This window comes from Melanaphis sacchari, unplaced genomic scaffold (assembly GCF_002803265.2).
Source record: "Melanaphis sacchari strain LSU unplaced genomic scaffold, SCAv2.0 Contig4_pilon_pilon, whole genome shotgun sequence".
Lineage (NCBI taxonomy): Eukaryota > Metazoa > Arthropoda > Insecta > Hemiptera > Aphididae > Melanaphis > Melanaphis sacchari.
In genome coordinates, this window is record NW_020271335.1 from 8,362,575 (window position 1) to 8,388,894 (window position 26,320).

Sequence of the window (26,320 nt, forward strand, 5' to 3'; positions counted from 1 at the left end):
TTAAGCTAGTAATATTGGATTTTTTCTAATAATTTTATAATGATTTAAAAATAGAATAAAAAAAACGGTTTTTGAGTTGATAATATACAATATAATATATTCTCTTATAAGTTCTCCCATCACGGGAAATTCCGCTAATATTACAACGATCAGCCTGTAAGTATAATTTTAGCATACTGCAGATGTTGCAGTGATATCACAAATATTTTTGTAGGTATATATAGGGACCTTCCTAGGTATATAATAAATGGTATCTTTATTAAAATATTTGAAAATGAATTCGGTATATTATTATTATATTTATAAAATAAAATACGACGTGTAGACATGCAGCATGATTGTATAGGAGTCACGATAAGTCTGCAGTCTATGCATATATAAACGATAAATGTATATAATATTATTTTACATGACGCGTGTACATAAGTAATATAATGTAGCAGTGTACCTATACCTATATATATATATATATATATATATATATATCTATACCACGTCAACAGATCCACCCGAACGACTGGCAACAGAGGTGGAATCCGTCAAAAGCGAACTTAAAAGGTTAGAACCGTATTTACGGATATTAAGGTATCTATATATATATATGTATACATACATATATATTAGATATATCGACGCGTATAAAATGTATATCCTGTCGTATGACTGCGCATCGCCGCATAAGTTTATCAGCGGAATTCGGTATTATTATTTTTACTACGGAACGAACTTATCCGCGTATCTATACAATATGTCAGCTGTGTTGTACGAGTTTATATACATATACATCGTACAATAATTACCAACGCGTCGTTGTATACCGCGGTATAATGTCTCATATTAATGTTATTACGAAAATACAGCGTCGCCGCCCCGCGCGGTAAAATGTAAAATATCGATCGTCGACCGGGCGACACCGGCGCGGCGCCACTTTCGATGCCGCGCGCCTCATCGTATGATATTACAGTGTCGGCGGGCCAAGCGTCGTCGTCGTCGTCGTCGTCGTCGTCACCGTCGTCGCCGGTGGTGGCGGTGTCGTCGGCGGCGGCGGTGGGGGCAAAGGAACACCGCCGCGGTGGGGCGTGTCCCGGGCGCCCCTATTTAATTGCGGTTAACTCGCGGTCGGACGGCGGCGGGGAAACGCGACGACGACGCACGCCAAACGTGGGCGTATCCGTCCATTGGCCGCCGGGACCCCGACAGGCTCCGCCCACTTGTAGCGAGACGCCGCCGTCGACTGCGGTCCGCCGTCCGCGTACAGTTGCTCCGATCGCGGTCCCGAACAGTCTACACACATTGCCCGTTTCGATATAATCACTGCGGTCTCGCGCAGCGTTGTATCTTTATTATATACCTACGTTATTGTTTTTTTCACGGTTGTTTATTTTTTTCCGCATCGGTTTATCGAATATCATTATGTTTTACATTCGGTCTCGTTTGTCGTCGGACGCCGTCTTACACGCGTCGGTTTGAAAAATGTACGATTTTCGTTGTCCGCGAAACGAATAAATCCGCGTTTACTCGTATAAAATAATACACGCGCATGCGTCATATATTATAACATTTTTGTAATCATAATATACTGTTAATATGACATTGGTCATAGAGTGTCGTTGATCTTAAATGTCGCACTGAAACTACAATATATTTTATCGTACGGACGTACCGAGTTATGATCGCCATCACAAAACTAATATTACATCCATACTGACGGCCTGGACGCCCCCAGCTCCGCGGCGTACACTCTCACGCTCACTTACGCCACTTGTAAGTTATATCTGTACACCGATCGCGAGTGACGACGTAAACTTTACCACAGGTATTATCCAAATACCTGTAAACAGTAAAGGACACACTCGAGAATAACATCATGTTGGCAGATTATCCGATATCACGCGTACCCGGTGGACCGCTCTACAACACGTCTGTGGTAAGTTCACGACGAATATAAATATAATATATTTAAACAAAACTTACTGTGTGATAATATAATGTTTTTTAGTTATCATTATACATCGTATATTATGTATTGGGTATATATAGGTATACGCAGAGTACTTACCTACATTATTAAAATTCTATTTAAAAAAAGTTTTACTCAATTTGATATAATTTGCTATGTGTATACGCTTTATTAATTATAAAATCTTTCAATGTGTGGTTTAAAATATATAAGTACGTTTATTATTAATTGTAAAATATAGGCGCCTATAACCGCGTATATATAACGAGTATAGCGTGTAAAAATTATAATCTATAGCTGGTATATAATCCTACACATCTATATTATAATATGTATATATTATTTATAAGTATTAATTACCTACCTACAATGACTACTACACTTGAATTTTCTACGCATTTTCTACATAAATATATATTTTAATTTATAATACCTACCTGTATACTGCGTAGGTATCAATTTTATAGATGGTTTTTTTTTTTAAATTTAACATCAATATAGACAATTTAAAAATTTAAATATGCATTTTAATTTTTTTCAACAATTTCATAACAATTTAAACTTCTGTAGTTATTAACACATTTCGAGTGCATCTAGCATGTCAAGTTACATATAGTACAGAAGCTTTTCCATTTAAACATTTTATTTAATAATTAAAGAGTGTATAGGTATAGGTATATATAAAAATATATGAATATTTAAAAAATATAACGTTTTTGTTTAAGCTTTTGGCTGTAAATTGAATTAATATACGATATTGAAATATAAATTGAATTATATTGTGTATCATTAATTGTATCATTAATTTATATATAATCTATTGGTACCTAAATACTTAATATATACCTATACATTTTTTAATTAATTGAATATTAAAAGAACAATATAATGAACTCATTTGGAAATTGTTAAATTTATATTTTATTAATTTTTTATTTATATTCTTTATTAAGACATGCCCAATTATACTAGAGCTTTATTATATATTTACAGTGCACATATGGTTAATGGTACCTATGGTTTTAATAGTTCAATTTTTAGTGTATGCATATAGTATCTGTACTAAAATCATCATAATATAAGTTTAAGCTTATACACTAGTGGTATAATTTTTATTTGAGATTGTAGTTGTTTGTTAAATGCGACTGTACCTATATATTATTATATAAAATATATACACATGTTCTAAAAAAAAAAATAATAAGTAAATGTATCTATTATAAAACGACCGATATACCAGTGAAAAACAATAGGCAATTCGTGAAATATGTGTCAGAAAATATGACGTTTATAATGTGTTTTTATGTATGTTCGTGTAATGTATTCCGGGTCGGCGCGGGTTCAAAGGGCTACTCGACGGGGGTGCGAATCGTAAAACGAGTCTCTAAAAATTATTGTATTTTCTGGAACCAAAAAATCGCGGTGCGTATTATTATTATGATTATTATTGTCGTCTGCAAAGAAGCCGCCTTCTCACTTTTATTATATTTATATATATTATATATATAAAAATACGCAATATACGTATATACAAAAAAAGAGAGAAATTGGAGTTTTTGTCACATTTAAATCTTGGATTGGGTCTTATGTTATTTATTGGTTCCAATTATATACACGCGCATATATAGATTGTTCTCACCCCAACTATACATTTAAGGGTAGTCTGTTATATTATAAAATAAACGAGGATTTTTGCACGTGGAAACCTTACACTACTGCAGCATATACGCTGCATCATTTTCAATTCTGGGAATATTTCAATATATAAATGTAAATACGTAATATTTTAAAACAGAAAATGAAGAATTTCATTGAAAAATATAAGTGTAAAATAATATAATATATAGGTACTTATTTATTTAATGTATTATGCTCGTATAATAGAATAAATAATAGTAGGCATATGAAGTCACATTAAATTATCTTAAGTATATCTGAAATAAACATCTGGTGAAGTGTATTGCACTGGGTCGTCATAAGGGCCCATATGGTACTATAGACATATGATAAATTGTGCAAGATTCAAATTTTAATGCAACTTTCGTACATATTATAACTATTATATACCTACTGTTATCATAATATTATATTAATTGATGGGGAAGAGAGATTAACCATATAGACAGGAAATTAAAATATCCATCGTACCAATAAATTCTTATCACAGTTACAGAATTCTGGTAATAAATAATACTATTGCATTATATTATAGGTATTACATCAGAAAAGAACTGGAATGCGCTATATGAATCATGATTTTTCGGTTTCTCAGTGTTACATATTATTCCGTATTCCGTATTCCCACTTTACTTGATATATAATGTTGATAGCTAACTCACATATGGCTGTATTCAAATGTATATAAATAGTATTGCGGCCACATAAATATTTAGTGGTGACACATATACGCAAAAATATAGTTTAGTATACAAAACCACAAAAAGGGGTTTTACAAAAGACCTACAAAATCCTGTGTGCATACCACATGTATAGGTATTTATATACATGCTTAGGATATTGCATCCCGCTGATACCATACTCTGTCTCGGCGGGTGTCGGCCGCCGGGTCTTAACCCTCTTCGAGATTCACTGCGTGTGCGATTGTCCTTTTATATGTGTATATATATACATACGACCGGCTCTTCATCGGCACAGTCGCTGGTCAACGTGTCATCGTGGGAAAGGGTCCGAGAAACGGTTTTTGTGTAGAAAGGACAGAAAAAAGTATCGCTACTGTAGTCAGACCGACCAACCATAAATTTTCAGTGAAATTGAATGGAAAAAAAAGTTTTAAAAACATAATGCATTATATATATATATATATATGAAGGCTACTGTTGTTATAACGGCAAAAAGATATATAAATAGTTTAGCCACAGGTAACGGGTTTTCGGAAGCAGTGGGTGTCGACCGTTGACTGGTATTATAGCCTTTATATTATTATTATTTTTTACCCAGAAAAATCCTAACCTATACCGCAATAACCCTATTTTTGTGTATGAACTATATAATATAATACATTATGCGTTTATAACGGGAAAGAATAGCTGGTAAAGGTATATGAGGTACCTAGATTTATACAATACGCACTCCCGTCTCCCGTGAATATAAATATAAATGTTATATTATAAAAATGTCATCAGTTAGAATGATTTGAAATGTGGGAGGCTTATAATACATATATTATGTAGTTACATCAGGTATCTATATTTTATAGTGTTGCGTATGCGACTACAATATCATATTATTTGAATTTTTATATACCCGTAAGCTGTAATGTAATATGTACACAAAATACTTATAAAACCATTTATGTATTGTATATAGGTAATTTATTCAATTATTAATCACAATAATTCATCATAGTATTTAAACAGTTTGATATATATATAGGAATAGATACCTACGACTTTATGTATATCTAGTTTTTTTATGTGATTATTATAACTAACTCTCATACCCGCACGTTTAAACTAGCCATAATAGGTATACTATACCTATAAATATTGTAATGAAATTCATATCATTCGTTGAGTTCATTTGATATACAGTTACACGTTTAAACCGAGGGTTCTATGAAGTATATATACATATGTGTGTGTATATATACATTTTTATTGCGGTAATCAAACAACCTTCATGCATAGATAAGATATTTGCTACAATAGTTTACTACAATTGGATAAATACGAGTGACTACATGCAGTTGAATTATTTTCTATTATTTAAGTAGGTATATATCAACGTTCGACATATAGTATTATAACACATAATCGTTGACTATATAAGTATTAAACAAAATTTGCGTTTACCTACTACATAGTTATAAGCAAATTACAAGCAGAATATTAATATGTCTACGTTTTTTTTTTTTTTTTTTTAATTTAAATATATTTACGTTTTATATCCTTGGACGCGCCTAATGACAATTGTATATATATGAGCCAAAAATTTAGATTAACATTAATAATGTATTCACATGTTACCTCATATCATTGTTACAGTAAGTTAACTTATTAAAGTATTATTCAGTGTAGCGAATAATTTTCATAAATAACTTTAAGATTAGATCATTCATAATTATTCATATAGCAAAATTGTTATTTATCCAAGGTTGATGAACATAATATACAATAAATATATATATAATATATACCTACCTATATACTATTCTAGAGTTTTGAAAAACTATTGACACTTAACAAAATAAGCATTTAAAAAATATACATAATCGTTGAGCTGTAATAGTTTTATACTCGAAGCTAAAAAAAAAAAAAAATGTACTTACTGATTTGTATGATATGTACCTATTTATATATAGGTTAATTAATTATTTTAGTATAGGTCACTAATAATTATTAAAGTAATAAATTCATGCAATAATAATGATTAACTATGATAAAATTGATTTCGTACATGAATAATAAATTTGATCAATTATACATTTTTATGTCACGAAATATTAAAATCAATAAAGTTGTTTTCGTAGTTTCTTTATAATTTAAACACGTATATCCATGAATATTATATATTATACATAATTATTATATATTATATACTTATACTAACTAATAACACTATTAAATTAGTCAATTAGCTTATAATTTAACTCTTTTATTCATGAAACTTCAATTTATTTATAATTTTCAAAAAGCTTAATTACAAATTGTGTAATTTAAAAAATAATTAGTTGAACAAGGACATTGCATGTCTTAATAATGCGTTTGCATATTTTGTCATTTTTTGAATTTTTAGAGCACATTTTATATTTTAAGGTTATGTTTTTATTTTTTAAGCCATATTACAGTTTATTTGTGTAAAATATTTTTTTTATCAAACTAAATTATATTGAAATGATAATTATGTTTTGAAAACTAATTGAATAAAACAAAGAGAAATTTTACATACACTCTTATAAAATAGTTTTAAAATATAAAACAAGTTTAATTTCGAAATTAATTCTTTAACATAATTTTGATAAAATCATATAAAATATAATTAAGAAGTATTTGTATATAATATTTCATATGACTATATTATAATTGTGACTATATATAATTATGTATTATAGTTATATAGGCTAGGTTAGATTTATAAATGAGTTCTGTATGGTGAACAGCATTTAAAAAATTCTTGCACTAATTATCAAATATTTAGTTAAGCTTACACTTTGTAAATTATTATTTGTTAATATAAGAAACTATTAATTATTAATTATTAGTTATTATCTATACAATATTTAAGGGCAATTTCTCTGTTTTTTATCTAATTACTAATTTTTTTTATAGAAAACTATAATTACTTTTGACGAAAAATCATAAGACAATATTATAATTATTTTTATTTTTATTATTTGTGTAATATATATATATAAAATCAAACTCTTATATTTATATCGCTACGCGTAATCGACGGTGCTGCGAATTTAATGTATAATAATATAATACTATATTACTATAATATATAAAAGCAAACCGTCAGAAATCATTGCGGCCTCCGGACACAATAATATTATTATCCATTGCGGGCTGATTACGCCGACACGATTTCAAACCTCGAGGGGCTGCTAATTCCCGTGCTTGTCTATTGTTCAAGCCTTTGATTTTTCTTTCTTATTCGTTTTATTTTATTTTTTATTTTTACAACACACTTATTTATATAATATTATATACACATTATACCTACATATATTTTTATTTTTTTTTCTATATGCCTCATTGTTGACGGAACGTGCGCGTTCACAGAGACGGGCTTTGAACCGCTATCAAAATAAATTGCGGTCAATAAAGACTGGAACACGGAAAACGGTGGTGGCTGCACGCGATTTTAATTCACTTTGTATAGAGAAGAAATCTGCCCCTTTTCATTCTGTTGACGTTTCGCCCGTCAAATCGTTTGACACTTGAATGTGACGGTGCAGTGCACGCATAATCGTATCTTTTGAACAAAAAAAAAAAAAAAAAGAAGAAGAAGAAATAATAATAATAATACAATAATGTAACCGCAAAAAGATTCGAATGAGATTTGACAGTATTAAGGTCATCATCTTGCTTCTCTTTGAAGTGATTTCATAAATTCCGAAATTGCAAAATAAAACCTCGGGTAGTATATACCTACTAATACATTTGATAGGCATAATACTCAAGTATATTATGTGCATGAAGTTCTCGCGTGCACTATTATTGAAATTTTATATTTGTAGGTATATTTTTGTTACAATACATAATGTGTGCTATTATTGAATTTTTAGATTTATTGATCAATCGATATAGGTAATATTTTGTTTTGTACTTCATTGTTTGTTGTAACGACTATTTACAAGCGTGATCCATGTGTTTGTATATGTCTGTTAGCTATATACCGTGGGAATTCGCCTAGGGATTAATTATTTTTAATAAATCGATTGAAGAATAAATATACTTTAATCATTTCAATGATGCGTATGCGCGGTAGGACTTCATTCATAATAATGTTATTTATATTGAAACAACGATTGAATCGGCCCCGAGGACATAATTAACCACGTTTTCTTATTAAAACTCGATATTTAAGTTTAACCCTATTTATAATATATGACCAAATGACTTGTACGGATGTTTTGTCAGTCGCTTCTGTTTTCTCGTTTATAGTTTTTTTTTTCGTTTATGTTTTAATGCTGCTGGTCATAACTATATGCATAGAAGTACAACACGTCAGGATTGAAACCAATATTAATAACTCAAAATATAATTAGAAAAAACTTAAAAATTACTTCAGGCGATTGTGTGTGAATGATAAATATTAATATAAATGTATACTGTATAATACGAGTATATGATATATGTACACAATGAATATTTGCACTTGTTACAACCCATTAAAAAATATATAAAATGCTACTGTAATATTGTTTCCACAGTGGGCGCATATGTCCTTAAGCGACCGTTGTTTTATTTTTCTACATTGAAGAACTAATTAAAAAATAAATATCCTTATCCATGCTAGTTCTCATTCTTTGCCATCAGTTCTCGCGTGAGCATTACATAGGTATTTAGGTACATCTGTTCGGGTATAATAATATTATTCACGAGGTATAGCGGATGATTCATATTATGATGTGTTATATAACATAATATTACTATATATACATAAAATATATTTTATATTGTTGAACATGTTCAATTGGCAATTGTTATTTTTGATGGTCAGTTGTTATTATAGTGCCGGTCTCTTGTAAAGCATATACCTATGCATTCAACACAAATCTGACATTTTCAAGCTGTGCACGAGAACCCAGATCATTTTAAGTAGACGTTTCGATCCAATAAATATATTTAAACGCGTTTTATATGTCATAGCCGAGTGAGCGGCTGATTTCGAGTGATTGAAAATGAAATTTGGAAAAAAAGGATTTTTTTTCGGACCATGCGTAAATCGGTAGCCCAACCAAAAAAAAAAAAAAAAATAAATAAATAAATAACCAACACACTAACTGATACAAATTCTATATCTACCTATACAACATTACAGATTTCACACACCACGTATATATATCATTTTTATTAATATTATGTATAATATACATACCTATATGGCTGTACGTCTTCGGCGGAAAGATATAGCGACTAATTCTGAACGAAAGGATTTATGACGTGCGTTTTGTCCGAAACACATGTTTTTTAGCTAAAGGCGGTATCGTTGAGATAGTAGTTGTGAGCCCCCATTATTGGGTACACTTATATATATATATATATTTATACATACACACGTATTTATATATATACGTTAACTTTGATGGTGTGCCGTCAAATTATTCATGTGTAAAATATGTATATTACGCCCGGAGGATGTATTAATGAACCCGTTTTTTCGGGACGACCTTCGTTTAACAGTACGACCGCTGTACTTCGACGTTGTCGCGTTTCTGAAAGACGTCTAGCTGTCGCCAATGTCACCTCTCGTTGAATTTTGTATAATATACACATACACATGTAATATTATAATTGAAGCGTAAGACTGAATGATCTACTTATAGAGATAAAAATCTAAATATATTTATATATTCCAAGTAATAATGATTGAAAAAACATTGTATGCTTTTAGGTATTATAGTGTGTTATGGAATAATATATATTTGTGAATTGTGATGTATCATATCATTCATATTATCATAAGTGAAATGTATAATATTAATATTTATATATATATATATATATATATATTATGAATATATTTTTAACCACGGATTGTCTTAAATGACATAAAAATAGTGAAGTTTGTTTAATTGACGCAATATTTTCTGAAAAGCCCAATATCAACAAACGCAAATACTTTATAGATAGATATCTCTAGGACATTGCAACGATATATGTCCATATTATCAATGTTTACGTAGTACCATTATTTTTACCTATTCATTATTATGAATTTTGCTAATCGTTTTATTATTCAATGTGTTTATAGGTTCCCGACTTCCAAAGCGCCTTAACCGGCAAATCTTGCAATGAAGGATGGCCCACCGAACAAGAGATAATGGTAAGTTGCTCGTCTTTCCTCGTATTTTTTTTTTGTTTTTAATTTAGCCGCCGTTTTTCGATTAAGCTGCCGGTAGAAAATGGATTTTAAACGCGTATACCCATCACTAAAAGCCCCAGGCATGTATAATGAGAGTAGTAAAACACTCTGTACGCATTATAGTATTATACATACATATATACGTATATATATATAATATTATGTAGGTATATAGAGACAGAAAAAGAAAATTATAAAAACCGCTTCATCACGGACTGTCGGTGTCGAATCTTTGAACCCTGCATGACATGTGGCGCCACCTAATCTGGTGATGTTATAACAGAATGGTAGAAGCCATTCTTCAAGTAAATAATAACTTTAAAAAAAAAAAAAAATGACGATAGAATCTCCTCCTTCACATCTACAAAGTACTAACAGTGTACAGCTAGTATATATAAGGACTAACATATACATGTCAATGTCATTTTGTTGGTATAAAGAATTATGGGTGACGCGTATACATATAAATGTATAGGCAATATTATAGTAAAAATTATTTGTCGTAGATTAAAAGTGTACGTATAGTGACATTTTTCTGTTGTATAGGTAGTGCGTGTGTGTATTATCTATCTCGCTAAAATTAAATTTATTTTTAAATTCTTATAAGTGCGTCATATATGTATTATATTCGTTTCGTTTGCACGGTAATACATAAAAATGTACAGTAAAATAATAAAGTTTCAGTACAAAATATATGTTCTTATATATTATTATCTCATTGGTCAGTAAAATAGTGACAGAATATAAATAAAAACAAACTAAAAATAATAACTTTTATACATTTAATAATCACACACCTTTTCTCACTAGCAATGGTATGAGTAACAGACAGGCGTGTAAGTTCAAAGAATATTTTTCTCATTTTCCATCAAATATATGTTTCTCAAACATGCCATACATTATTTTTTCCCTAAAAATTTGAAATTTTTGGGGAGGATTATCATTATCTATATTAATGTAATATTATAAAACGTATATGGCGATTAAAAACATTTTGTGCTGATTGACTTTTTATCGGTTGGTATATATCGTTCGTTACATTCACAATAGTAAATAAAAAAAAAATCGTCTTATTGAATTGAATTTTTTTTTTATTATTTTCATTATTCACTCTTTATACACTTTTGCTTGCCGCCACAAACCGCACACTCATCGTCATTAAAACGAGCACACATTGATAAAAAGAAAAAAAAAGAGTAAAAAAAGTGTGTATATAATTAATTTTATGACGTCGTCAGATATAACGTTGACTAATGGCGCGGCTTATCTCGTGATCTTTTTGTTAGTTAAAAGAATATAAACAAGGTGTGCCTTCTTCTTCTAGCACCTATGGGCCTCAGGAACTAACGGGTTCCTGTTCGTATATATTATACTCTACTGTAGTCTATTTATACACACACACATACACATACACATGCATATACGTAAATATTATATGTATATATTCCATAAACGGAAACGAGAGTTGATTGTATTGAATTTTTTTACCAATTCTTAGAGTTCATTTTTTCGTTTTTTTCGTTTTTTTTTTTTGTAAATTTGTTAGGTACATTCTAAAATTATCATATAAGTTGCGTGGGTTGCGTTCACATTTCATAACGTGAGTAATTTTGTACGGTTAGTATAAAAACATTCTTATTAAAAATACGTAAATATTTAATATTATAATTAGCCGTGTGTATATATAGTATACTATACAATTGGTACCTACGTGCAACAATTTTGTATTATATTAATATATTATAATATCATGTGCGCGCATATATCTATGTACGTACCTATATATATAGGTATAACTAGAATAAACCATCGTTGGTTATTTTTATTGCTTTGAAATCAGCATAAGTTTCGAAACATATTTGAATTCTTGCACAACAATAAATTATATATGGATGACTGTAGACTGTAGTTAGGTTATACTATAGTGTTTTTATACTATTTATACGTTGTATACAGGATGTATGATGTATCACATAAATTTGACAATATTTCTGATAGAAATATCACTCGAATATATTAAATCCACGTTTTTATCTTGTACAGTCCGGTTGAATACAACGCGTGGAACAAATTTGTCGAGAATCGCATATATTCGATTAAGAAAAACATCATTGTATAATTTTTGAAAGCATGACAGGTGTATGTACAGGATTTTACCTTTCGGACAATGTGACATTATTATTGGACGGTGGCGGCTCCGAATTTTATTGAAATGTTTACGTTTCCGTGGTGACAATAACGCGAATATCCGGTGTTGGGTTACACGGCTGTTTCTTTTTTCTTCATCTTCGTTAAATTGGTTTTGACCCTGCTGTTTTCCCGATGATCAGTTTTATTCCTTCACGATTTTGTCTATAATCTTGTCCCAGCGATCCAGTCGATAAATGGCATAGAGATGACGACGATAAATATATTGATGTAGTGTCTTCCGGTCAAACCAGTGAAAACTGTGTGTTCATACATCTTGTGTGTGTGTGTGTGTGTGTGTGTGTGTGTGTGTATGCATGTAAGTATGTAAGTACATATACAAGATGACAGGCGTCGCTTCAACTCGCCATAATAACAATGAATCGAAAATAATTATGAATTTCGTAAAACGACGATTACGGTAATGTGCAATTGTTATTTCTGTATATGTATAATATGCACTGCAGGGTAAAAATATTTCATTTATGAAATCGCACGAGTTTCGCATGACAGTCGTGATGATCAATAATAATATAATCATAGGGGCGCCGGACGAATGAATGGGTTGTCAAATTCGCTTGAGTGGTTATTTTTATTCGTCAGTGTAGAAGTGTATAAAGTGTTATTGGGGTTCTAATATGACAGCACTTTGTGTACGACGATCACAACTGACGGTTGGATAACGTCTGTCGATAAAGACTGTCATTGAAAATCGTATTTTTTTCATTTCGATATATTAACACATCGATCCGATTGAATATAATATGAATATAATATTATTTATATTATTGTAATTTAACGGTATTTACATTAATTTAGGTTTATAATAAATGTCACAGAACTACGTAATGTTTTTACTTAATTTCATGCTAATAAGATTTAAATTAATAAATAGATTTCGTAGTTTTGATTATTTCAACCGATGCAATTATCCTTCAAATATTTACGATCAATTATTTTCTCTGCACAATAAATGCATGTAATATTCAGTTAATTTCAATGTATTACAAGAATACATTTAAATGGTAAATACATATTAACTACCTATACCTACATCATAGATTAAGAAAACTTTTAAGTGTGTAACCGTTTATATATTATGACATACCATGATATTATATACAAGACTGGTTTTAGATTATGTGTGTAATTTTTTTTTAGTATTTTTTAATTTTTTTACCTAGAAATATTATGTGTTATGCATAATTATTATTAATTGATAGATAATTAATATATTTTGAAATTGTCGTTTGCATACAAATCACAAATATAAAATACAATGTTACAGACGAAAAGAGGATATCAATTCTGTAAGAATACCTAATTAAATCCCATTGAAAATGTTTTTCTATACATAGGTACATTGTTAATCGCCCATACATAATATGTATAATAATATTAGAATAATTCTTATGAATGAATGATCGTGACTAAGACTGCAGTCTCAATATAATACTTATATCGCTATGTACATTATGTTCACGTTATGGTACATTCAAAGAAGTTTTCGTTAAAAATCATTGAACAGATTTTTGAAATTGTTAAATATTTTTGGTATTTAAGACAATCATTAAAAAAAAAATTGATTCATTTGTCATTTTCAAAAATTACAATCGTTGCTTTTTATTATTATATTTCATTGTACATGATTTTATTCTACGCTGTCTTTGGATTTTGAGGTATATAATATTTCGTGTAATACATCATTAGAGTCTGTCAACGAATCCAACATCGTATTATATTTTTGACCTCACCTGTATATTTGTTTTATTATACATCATAATGATATTTAGGATCATTTGCTACACTTAGGAATTTAAATCGATTATCGATATTTCACCGTCTTTATATTATTTGGTGCAAGATTCTTTCTCTGTATTATAATAAAATAATTGTCTACACCACACGTCCGCTCAAGTTTGATCTTGCTGCAGTCGTCTTGTCCATTATTTCAGTTATAGGTTCTTGTATACCTACATCGGAGGTAAAATTCGTATGCGTATATGCGTATACAATATGTATATATTTAATATTATTTTTTTTTCGTTTTTTCAGTCGGTAGTACCAATTATTTTTCTGAACCTTATTACGGAAAAAAAATGGTGATGATTCGATACACAAAAATAATAATACCCGACGGTTCTCTTCTGTCATGTATTCGATATGTCTTGGTACCTATATATTCGTATAGGTAGGTATACATGTAAAGAACAAAGACGGTATAGGTTAAAATGTGTTTGTAGACGTCGTCGGTTCTATTATACCTATACCTAACCATTGGGCTGTCTAATATCGAGATCAAATTCAGATGTCGTTTTTTTTTTTTTTTCATTATTTTTGTAATAATTTAAAAACTTAATTTATTCAAAACGGTTTACTAAAATATGAATACGTACACACATTATATATCACGTAGGTAGTCTACATACATTTTTAAACACGTTACCGCGTAGACAGCCGTTGGGCGCATTCGCGCTCTGCATTGGACATATATTCGTGTATGTGCGTTGTGCGTTTAATAATATAATATCATAACTGTTAAAATAGGAATTGAAATGAGGAAGTGTGTGGGTGGATTGACTTGCGTGCGATGTTAATGACGCGCGCGCGTTAGTGTTCGAAAAACAAGATCGGTCGTTTGTGCGGATGCAAAGACAGAAGACTAGTTGCGCTTAGATTGGCTTGAACGTCGTGGTGTCGTACGTACCTACCATCACTTGCCGGAGCCGGGAACGAGTTTTTTTTGTACCCGTTTGTCGAAAAAAATATAGCAATAAATTAGTAAATATTTATAGGTCAACTATGGAACGGTGTATAAAATAATATATAACATTATACAAAATAAAACGCGCCAGAATCGAACGCGTCGTTAGTAAGTGATTACACTCAATTTTCCGGTAATATCTATCTACTTTAGTCTATGATGTATTCAGTGGGCACTACTCGAAACGCTTGGACTGTTGCCGCGTACAAAAAAAATGCGATTAAATTATAGGCATTTGTCTTGCGTAATTATTTTATTATTTTCCCGATTGCTATGATATTATTGTGATACAGTTCGATTACTTATAAATTGCAGCGGTAATAATAATATTGTGGAGGCACTGTGCAGCAGCGGTCAGTCGGCAGTACGAATTATGCGCGCAATAGCTGAACCATGTAAATCTCGTTTCGTCGGACAAACCTGTTTTTTTAATATTATTTATTACGATACGTACACAGTACGATCGCTGCTTCGCACGCCACGCGCACCGTATATTATAACATACTTTTATCGTAATAATTAATTTCGAACAACTGCTGGACTGCGTTTACAAATTTCCACGTAGAGTATTATTATTATTATATTTTACGAGCCCGTATGATATAGGTACCACCTACTATTGTAGCAGCTTTGATAATATTGTATTATAATATTATATTCGAATCGCGATTACGACTCGTTTGTGCGTGATTATTTTTTCGCCCGATATTGCTCTTCTGACACGGGTATTTATTTTTATTTTAATATACTTTTTTTTTCGCGCATTGGATATTATATACAACTATAACTGTATAATTACTGGTCATCAAAACGCGTATTCACCGCAAAAAAACATAATAACTCACAGCCCGACAAATCGTCACCGCATTAAAATCACTTCACAAATTTTACACGAAACGTCGTTAGTCACACGCCGTTGACACGCTTTGTTAACGCGCGTCATACGCGTACCTATGATTTTTATACGTATCAATATAGATTAGAACACCGGTCGAAAGTTACAAATCAATACTTAAAGTCGTGAAACTATTCGTTTTCGGTCGTCACAAATCACAGTCAATATTATTATACGTGTAGCGCGGGTCTCGTTCAATTTGTGTAGCGGTACTGAATCGTTTTGTGTACATTGCGTCCATATATATTATTATGTTATATGGTTCATCTAAAATAACCGCGTATACACGGATGTACTGACCGGAAACTCGCAAATCTTGTTTCAGGAACATCCCGGTTTGAGGAACACTCCGCTGGCCATGTTGGCGGCTCAGTGCAACAAGTTGCAGAGCAAATCGCCTCCGCCGCTCGCTGACGCGGCCGTGGGCAAAGGGTTTTATCCGTGGAAGAAGAGCCCGCAACAGCAGTCCACCGACATGTCCGGTTCGCCGCTGCAACAGCACCAACAGCAGCAGCAGCAGCAACAGCAACAGCAACAACAGCAACAGTGCCAACAGCAGCAGCGGACGTCGTCGAGCGCGGCCGAGTCGCCCAGGCCCGTGGTCACGTCCACGTCGTCGGCTCCGTCCACGCCGGTGCCGACGGGCGCGGGTTACCCGCCCCCGCCGCCGCCGCATCACGGCAACATATACTTCGGCGGCGGTGGCGGCGGCCATCAGACGCTGGCCGCGGACAACAACGGCCACCATCACCATCACCAGAGCCCACTGCTGGGCAAGGTGGACAACCACAGCGCGCTGTACGGCCGCCATCCGTACGAGTGGCCGTTCAATTCGATGGGCACAGCCGGACACCACGCGCCCGCCATCAAGACGGAGTCCGTGAATCCCGCTTGGTGGGACGTGCACGGGAGTGGATGGTTGGACATGAGTGGAGGTAAGTGTTGTGTGCACATTATATATTCATTAGTTATTGCTATCGTTCTACGATATATTTATGATGTTGCGATGTAGAATTATAATGATAACGTATAGGTACGGTCTTCGCGTATGTATTGCAACGGCGTCGTGCATGATACGAGATACAAAAAAAAAAATAAAAAAATAAATAATTAATATAAAAATACGCTCGCTATTAAAAAATTAAAATTAAAATAATCGTAGGTATACGAATAATTTGTTTTTGAAATACGCGGCTGGTCCGGCGTGCATATGCACACACAGACACACGCGTACGCATATGCAGCGAGGACGCGAGGTCGATTATAAACGCGCGCGAATCGTGATCCGCTACTATGTATACGTATAATATCATTATAACGTGCATGTGTATAATATAATATACGATACTTCGACGTTTAAATGATTCCTTTCACATTTCATAATCGCTCGCGTATACACACTGCAACATTACGGTATAATTTGAATATCGTAGGTAGTTTTTTTTTTATTCCGGACGTTTAAAAACGCGACTTATTTACGTATAAACGTAATGCATATACCTATTATACCTGTGCGCGGTATGCGAGTACAAATAGTTTGGTATCGTAATTTTTTCTCCGGACGTTTAGAAACGTGACTTATTTACGTAGTATATTATATGCCTATATATATATACGCAGTACTTGATAAACCTATTTAAAATATTTGATGACGACAATAACAATGACGTCATACATCTACCTCCTACACAATATCGTATATTCTCTTATTATTATGATGTGTGTTGTGATGTCGAAGAGTTTTGATAATTTTGTTTTTTGGTTTTCACTCAGGCATGCACGCACAGATGGCCAATTACGCGGCGCAGTCGGACTACTCGTCACTCAGCCACTCGTTGGCCGCGTCCAACACGGCGGCCGCTCACCACCTGTTCTCCAACCAACACTTCTTGCAGGACACGTACAAGTCCATGTTGCCGGGCGCACAGGGTTCGTTCGGTCTGGGCCATCACCACCACCATCACCCGTCCGTCGTCACGTCGTCGTCGTCCTCTTCGTCGGCCACGTCACCGGGTTCGGCGTCAGCGGCCGCCGCAGCCGCAGCCGCCGCGGCCGCCGTGTCGGCGGCGTACAGCGCGGCGCCCCAGACACCGTCGCCGCGCACGCAGCGCCGGTACACGGGACGGGCCACTTGCGACTGTCCCAACTGCCAGGAGGCCGAGCGCCTGGGACCGGCCGGCGGCCACCTCAAGAAGAACGTGCACAGCTGCCACATACCCGGCTGCGGCAAGGTGTACGGCAAGACGTCCCACCTCAAGGCCCATCTCCGGTGGCACACGGGCGAACGGCCGTTCGTGTGCAACTGGCTGTTCTGCGGCAAACGGTTCACGCGGTCCGACGAGCTACAGCGGCACTTGCGCACGCATACCGGCGAGAAGCGGTTCGCGTGTCCCGTGTGCAACAAGCGGTTCATGCGGTCCGATCACTTGGCCAAGCACGTCAAGACGCACAACGGCAACGGCGGCAGCAAGAAGGGCAGCAGCGACTCGTGTTCCGATTCGGAGAACAGTCAGAGCGCGGCCGACGGTACGTCTCCGCACAACCAACATCAACAGCAGCAACAGCAACAGCAGCAACAGCAACAGCAACAGCAACAGCAGCAGCAGCAACAGCAGCAGCAGCAGCAACAGCAACAGCACCAGCAGCACGTGCAACCGCTGCACATGGCCGACATGGTGGACGTCAAACCGCCGTTGCCCCTGGGCGGGCCGGCCGGACTGGTCCGGTGGAGCCCGGTAGTCAGTTCCGTGGGTTCCGTGGTCCCGTTGTCGCCGCCGTCGTCGCACGCCGTTGGCCCGTCGCCGTTCCTGACCGTGCAACAGCAGCACAGCAACAACAACAAGGACCAGAAGAGTTTTTGCAGCTGGACGAACGCCGCCGGCAAAGAGCCAAAGATGTACCAGGAGAAACTGGAATGAGCGTCGCCCCCGCCGGTGCAGCTGCCACCGCCGCCGACTGTCGCGTTCGGTGGCGGCGGCGACCGCGGCACCGGCGGTGGTGCTACGCCCGGCCCACAGTTGTTTTCTAGTCTCCAGCAGCAGTACAAAAACGGACTTCAGCAGCACGACCAGCAGCAGCAGCACGATCAACATCACCACCACCATCATCATCACCACCTCCAGCAGCAGCAGCAACAGGACCAGCAGCAACACCAGCATCATCAGCAGTACCTGCAGCAACACCAACAACTGCACCACCAACACGGCAGCGACTTGGTCACGCATTACGCGGCCCTCGGCAGTGCGTTCTACACGTACTGACTGCACTATTCGTGTAACGGACAATTCGATCAAATTGTACGGTAAATCTTTTTCGTACGTATTGCCTATATATATTTATATACATACAGAAACGATATTGTTGTACAAATTACAAACTTTTTTGTTTTCCACTTTTGACACTCGCGGCGTGTTTTTTAACATAATATATACAATATTATATATTATAATCTTTTTATGTTATATAACTGCGTGTCGCCACTTTGTAAATAATATATTATTATAATATAATTCATTATATTATGCATTATATCTGTGTACATAATTCAATGTTTTATTGAAAAAACATAAAAAAAAAAAAGTATTATTATTATTATTATTATTATTATTATTAATGTTTTGATTAGTGTTAAACTCTCGACGAAGTATTTTGTCCGCTTCACGTGCATATAGGGTAATGAAGTTAAAAAAAAAATCTTATATTTCGTGTATACCTATATTTACCTATGTTTAAAGTTTAAACGATTAAAATAAATTTCTTTTTTTTATATTAAATACACCGCGGTTTACCTATGAATACGTGGCCGACTGCCGATTGTGTCGTCGAACCTCAGCCGCGTTTGTACTTATATATAAAACATATTATATAAAAACTTATATGAATAACATATAATCACCGTTATCGATTTACTCAACGTACAACTAAATGATAAACATTATATTGTATTGTGAATATATGGTTGTTTAAATGCGTAAGAACCGTGTATAGATAATTAATAAAAAATGTTCAACGTTTCTACATATGTACACCAATATATATGATATGTATAATATATTATATTATATAAGTACTGTATTTTTTATTACCTATATATATATATATATAATATGCGTATTGATAATTATACGAAATAAATTATAATTTTTTTGTTGTCTCATAATTGGAATTATTTTTCTCTTTCCGCTTCATGTCAGCAAGAATACACACATACGTATTATGTTATGTGGCATGCGATACATCTTACATTATACGCTTTCAATATATATACTTACCCTTTTATTGTATATATGTTATATAATGATTAAATATATATACGACATATTATATACGTGCGGGTTTTTTGGTGTGTAGCCGTGTAGGTGGTTTTTTTTTTTTTTTATCGCCTTTCCGTGCCCGCAGCCATTGTGGTTTTTCTAACGACAAATAAAACCTTGACGACGAAAAGCCAAACACACGATACTATACATATATACACGAACACGGCCGCCCAACTCTGCAGCGTTAATATCCATATTATTATATTGTATAGGTAATACGAACGCTGACAAGTATATTATTTCACATTCGTGACGTATATTATGTGCAGCAGCGTTTACCGTGCAACATGACACGCTATCCTGGCCGCGGTGCAGTAATTGAACGCTCTTCCTTCACGTATTATAGGATTTATTTATTGAAATCTACGACGGACGTTCGATAATGATTCATCCGCCCGTGTTTCCGTATTTATGGGAAATGATAAGTAAATCGTGCGTGCGTTTACACGAGCTTCCCGGAGACTAAGTCACATTTACATGTTATACCTGCATAGAGCATATTATATAGTATATTATTACCTATCTTTGTGATATTGCCTTGGAACAAACTAAAAAAAAAAAATAGTATTGCAGACAGATACAAATTCGTTAACACCTACACCGGCGAACGTCTTGTCTGTTTAAACTCCTCCCACATACGGCGGCTTTCCAAATATTGTCGCATTATATCTACATCATGGAAGTTGTTTTTTTCAACTTATTTTAGCCACTTGTATTATATCATTATTATATGGCGTACTTACGAGATAACACGCATGCGCGTAAATCGTCGTATTTGTTGCTTTTCACGGTTAACTTCAGTCACGTGTGCTCTGCCGTTCATTCCATATAAATACATATTATTATAAAAAAATAATATAATATGATATTATGTGTTATAGGTATGCGGTCGCGTTCATGTATATTATGGCGCGGTCGATTTATCATATTATTTGTTTTCCGTCCCGGCCGATCCCCGGAAGCTGCAACGAATGTACTACGGATGGAACGCCATCCATATTAAGTACACATGCCGGTATATAATATGTGTACGCTCGGAAAATTTTCTGTTTGTACTGTTAAATATTAATAATGTCTAAAAAATTCCTATAAAAGTAAAAATCACTGATGCGTCGTTATCAACTCGACCGCGTTGAATATTGTTTCATGCACGGGCGGGTGTATACGAGTATAGGTATACATAATAATCGTATATTATGATATGTAGCCAGTGGCGTATCCAGAGGGAAGTCTGAGGGGAGCTGATAAGTCCCCCCTCGTAATTTCAAGAAAATTTAAATTATTATTTAATTTAAATAATAATAATACAAAGACCTACTTTGTTCGCCGAGATATCAGGACTACTTTGTACACATTAATAACAGAAATACGGTTTTTTTTTATAATCACATATATTTTGCAGTTATAATGTTGTTTTTTTTTTTTTTTTAAAATTATATGTAACTGATTAGTCTTCCCCCCCCCCCCCCAAAAAAAAAAAAAATTTTCTAAATATGCCACGCGGCACACGTAGCTATCATATTATATATGGGCTACTATAAACTGGTATAACTGTTTATTATACATTGTTATATGTACCTTTGAAATATTCTAGTTATTCAGAATATCAAATAAAATTAAAATTAAAGAATCCACTTCTAAAAATAAAAAAAACTTGTAAGATTATAACTAAATGATAATAGAGTAAATATTTAAAAAATATTATGTATCAAGAGAATGACCGTTTTTTGACAAAAAAAAAAAAAAGAATTACGATACATAGTAAAACATACCTATATTATGAAGATATAATAATAATAATTTTATACCACTTATTCGCCAACATTTCATGTGTCCGATTATACACCTGCAGTAGTCAGTATATGGTGTATTATATTATATGTGTGTGTGTGTGTGTGTGTGTGCGCGTATATACATTCATATTATGAAGTATGTCATTGTGTTATACGTATATACTACGTTTGTATACCTGCTATATACGCGATTTGGATACCTCGGCAGGAGGTAAAAAATAATTCACATTGTCAATATTCTGAGTTTTATTATGCACCTGGATAGGCGAATCCGTAAAAATAACATTATATGAGTAAAAAAGCCATTATATTGTATTATTCTATTATATTGCATAAAATGTAATATATATATATATATATATGTATATTGTATATACATAATATGTAATTGTTATTACTGTTTGAGGACTAATCAATTTTCTATGAGTTTTGCTTCATTTATCTTGTAACCACAAGGTTCGGTGTGTAAAAAATTAAAAAAACTTGAGAAAAATAATACTTTTTTTTAAATATTATTATCCATTTTTATTTATATTAATCATGTGTGCGCATTTATAAGAAGATTCATTGTATGTAAATGTGCGCAATTGCAATTCTTTATGTCGGGTATAAACTATGAAATTGATTAAATAATGAAAACAAATTACGAAGTACGATAAACACGATTCCGTCTGCGCAGTGAATGGACTAATATATTATTATTGTAATCGTTATTATATACTATTTCGAAAACGCGTGAAATATGGACACGCTTGTATAGTTATAATTATCGCGACACAGGCCAGCCTTTCATATATATTTTACTAATATTATTAGTGTTGCATAATATTATAATTCAAGTGATTTTTTTTATCTATCCGTTTTTATTATTTGGTCACGTCTGATGAAGCTACCGTTTTATATTTAAAACATGACGTATTACGTGTGTGATTACGGTCAAGAGTTAAGTATAAGTATATGGCATTTACCGGACATAAGTTTAAGTATGGCACCTATGCTTAATGTGTATTATTATATGGCACATATGTTATTTACATTGACACGTCGGCGCCCGAAGAGGCGCGGTCACAAAACAGTTTAATGCGGTGTCAATTTTTTTCCTCGAAATATTAAATCGCCCGTTGACGTTTATAAAATCCATGTCATTATTATTAACTTTTTATTTTTGCCAGGATGGTGAGGGGTAAGGGATTTCTCATAAAATATAAAAAAATATGCGTAAAAATGTACGATTAAATTCCTATTTATATCATGGAGAGATTCGTCTATATCCTCGTCGTAAATCATTGTGTGCAACCAAGGTTGACACAATATTTACCTAATGAAACGATTTGAGCACGATATGTTCATACTTTTCAACTACTGTAAAAACTGTGACGCGCGTAAGTTTCTAAATTATTTTTTCAGGCCACCTAATACTCGTTTAACTACGATAATATTATATCAGTAGGTACCTACACACCTATATATGGCAATAATATACCTACATACATCTGAGTGCTTTGATATTATTAAGCACGTATACTAACGGTAGCAGATTTTTCATTCACCTTGTCAGATGTCAAGCCTAAGTATAATCAAATCTGTAATTATTTTGATATTATGTGTATATTATAAATGATATTTTATTATTTTTTTTTTTTTTGTGATATGTATACCAGCTATGTTATGACGTTGTGGATACAAACAATTAAAAGTACGTTAGTGCGTCAGACTATTACAAATATTTAATGCGTATTAAGGGTAGGTACTAGGTAAAAGTATCAAGTAATTTCGCAAACCATACAATAGCGAATTATTAAATATTTATTATAAACGCACATATTATATTAATATGTATATAATTATGTAACATTTATTATTATGTATGGTATCTTTCTTTACTTATTTAAGCGCTTAATATTCTGTATAAAAATTGTTAAGCGGCACACAGTTAACTACAGTACAGTATAATAATATTAAATATCTATAAGCATAAAAACATATCTAATGTTCTAACTATAAGCAATATAATATTTAAACGACATAATATTTAAATATTCACAAAAAAGTACTATATTTATACACTGTTATTTGTGCTAATTTGTTTTGTACACATTCTGTTCTTGCAGTATAGGATCGAAAATCGTTGCGAGCATAAATCATTCTATATAAATATGTAATGTGTTCACCATTTACGCGTGTAATAAATATTCGAAGTGATATAGAAAACCTTAACTGCCATTCTTTTGGAAAATTAATAAAATTGCGCTCATATCAGTAAGAGATAATAAATTTGTAATTTTTTTAATAATCTTTTTGTTTGGATTTTAGTTGTATAAAAATATTTACAAGTACATATTACTTGTAAATTAAAACGCTTCTAAGTTCAATAGTTTTATACATTTATACTTAGGTATAATAAAATTATATAAATTGCATACTTAAACTACAATAACTACAATAATATTATATAACTTGAAAATAATTTTTTCATTTAAAAGTTTTTTTATTATACCTACCTATCGGTTACTATTTTTTTTTTTTTTGCTTAACCGCCAGAGTATAGTGCTATCGTGTTTTTTTATCCAGTTGGTCTCCCTTACTCTACTAATGTTGGTAATTTCATGAATAATTATGAGTTATTATAAAAATAAAGGAAAAATATAAAATTTTAATTTTAGTAGATATTAAGGATTGAATAATATTTGATATAAAATAATAAAATTAATTGATTAATCATCAGTACATTAACATCATAGATGTTTAAAGTAATTTAAGATTCAATATAATTTCGCCATGGTAACCAATCTACTGCAATATCGTATAATAATCAGTGGTGTGCCGGAAAACAATTCTTGGTGGTAGTGAGGCGGGGAGGTTAGGTCGGAAGGTCGAAAGATTAATTTTCAAATCCTTGATAAACAATAGTCAATAAACAACGTTTATTTATAGTATATTCTGCAGCAGTATTTTAAGCATTAAAATAAAATATTATATGGACATTACTAGCTGTTTTTAGAACAATCGATGTCTGTATTACTTATTGTAACTTGTAAGTTAATCTCATGACTATTATTATTGACGAACATAATATACACAGGGGCGTCGGCTGTTTGAGTGCTGGTAGGTACCTATTATGCCTTAAAATTACCATAGGTCATCTGAGCACACTTTTTTAACCCAAATATAAGTCCGGGTTCTACTTTTACTTTAGAATCAACAGATCATTTAAGTTTGTTTTATATATTATATATTAGAGTGTGAATTTTTACTGATTCATATAAGACGAGGATGTTTTGTAAAAATAAAAAAATAATAATAAGTCAATAATTTTCTTTACTGATTATAGACGAAATTTTTTCCATAAAATTATACTATTAATAAAAGTTAAAAGATATTACTTATTAAATTGATTTAAGAACTCTAATTAATTAATATTAGTATAATTATCATACCTAAAATCAATTAAATACATATTTTGTTCATTGTTGATGTATATCGCCTTTTACACTTTAATCATGAACTTAATAATAGAGTTATGAACAAGACAAACTGTAAAGACAACGTGAATGTTTAAACTGGACGTACTAAACGTATTATACGTATTACACGTACGTAAATATAACTACATAATATCAAACAATAAATAAAATATAATAAAATTAACGATGGACGTGTTAAAAATCAAATCTGCTATAGATATATGTTAATTGGAACATTTCATTATTGTACTCATTTAGACTGTAGCTTAATTATCAACTCATGAATAAAACAATTATATACCTGACATGGTGCGCTCAAATTGGCCATTGATATCCCAAACACGTGACATATACGATTTCATCTAAGATAAAAGCCCGACTCACACAC

The 26,320-nt window shown here is 32.8% G+C and overlaps 1 protein-coding gene across 3 annotated transcripts in view; it reads left to right on the top strand.

Annotated features, from left to right (window-relative positions):
- Positions 1 to 19,375, top strand: part of LOC112598723 (transcription factor Sp9) — a 72,499-nt gene extending 53,124 nt beyond the window's left edge. For 2 of the 3 annotated variants that reach the window (XM_025345293.1, XM_025345294.1), the window contains exons 2-4: positions 10,403 to 10,474; positions 16,685 to 17,294; positions 18,133 to 19,375. In XM_025345293.1, the coding sequence (XP_025201078.1) occupies positions 10,403 to 10,474; positions 16,685 to 17,294; positions 18,133 to 19,277 (1,827 nt within the window). In that variant the 3' untranslated portion in view covers positions 19,278 to 19,375. Of the gene's footprint in view, positions 1 to 1,242; positions 1,928 to 10,402; positions 10,475 to 16,684; positions 17,295 to 18,132 lie in introns of those variants that run through there. The other variant, XM_025345295.1, reaches the window with a different exon arrangement.
- Positions 19,376 to 26,320: the final 6,945 nt, after the last annotated feature.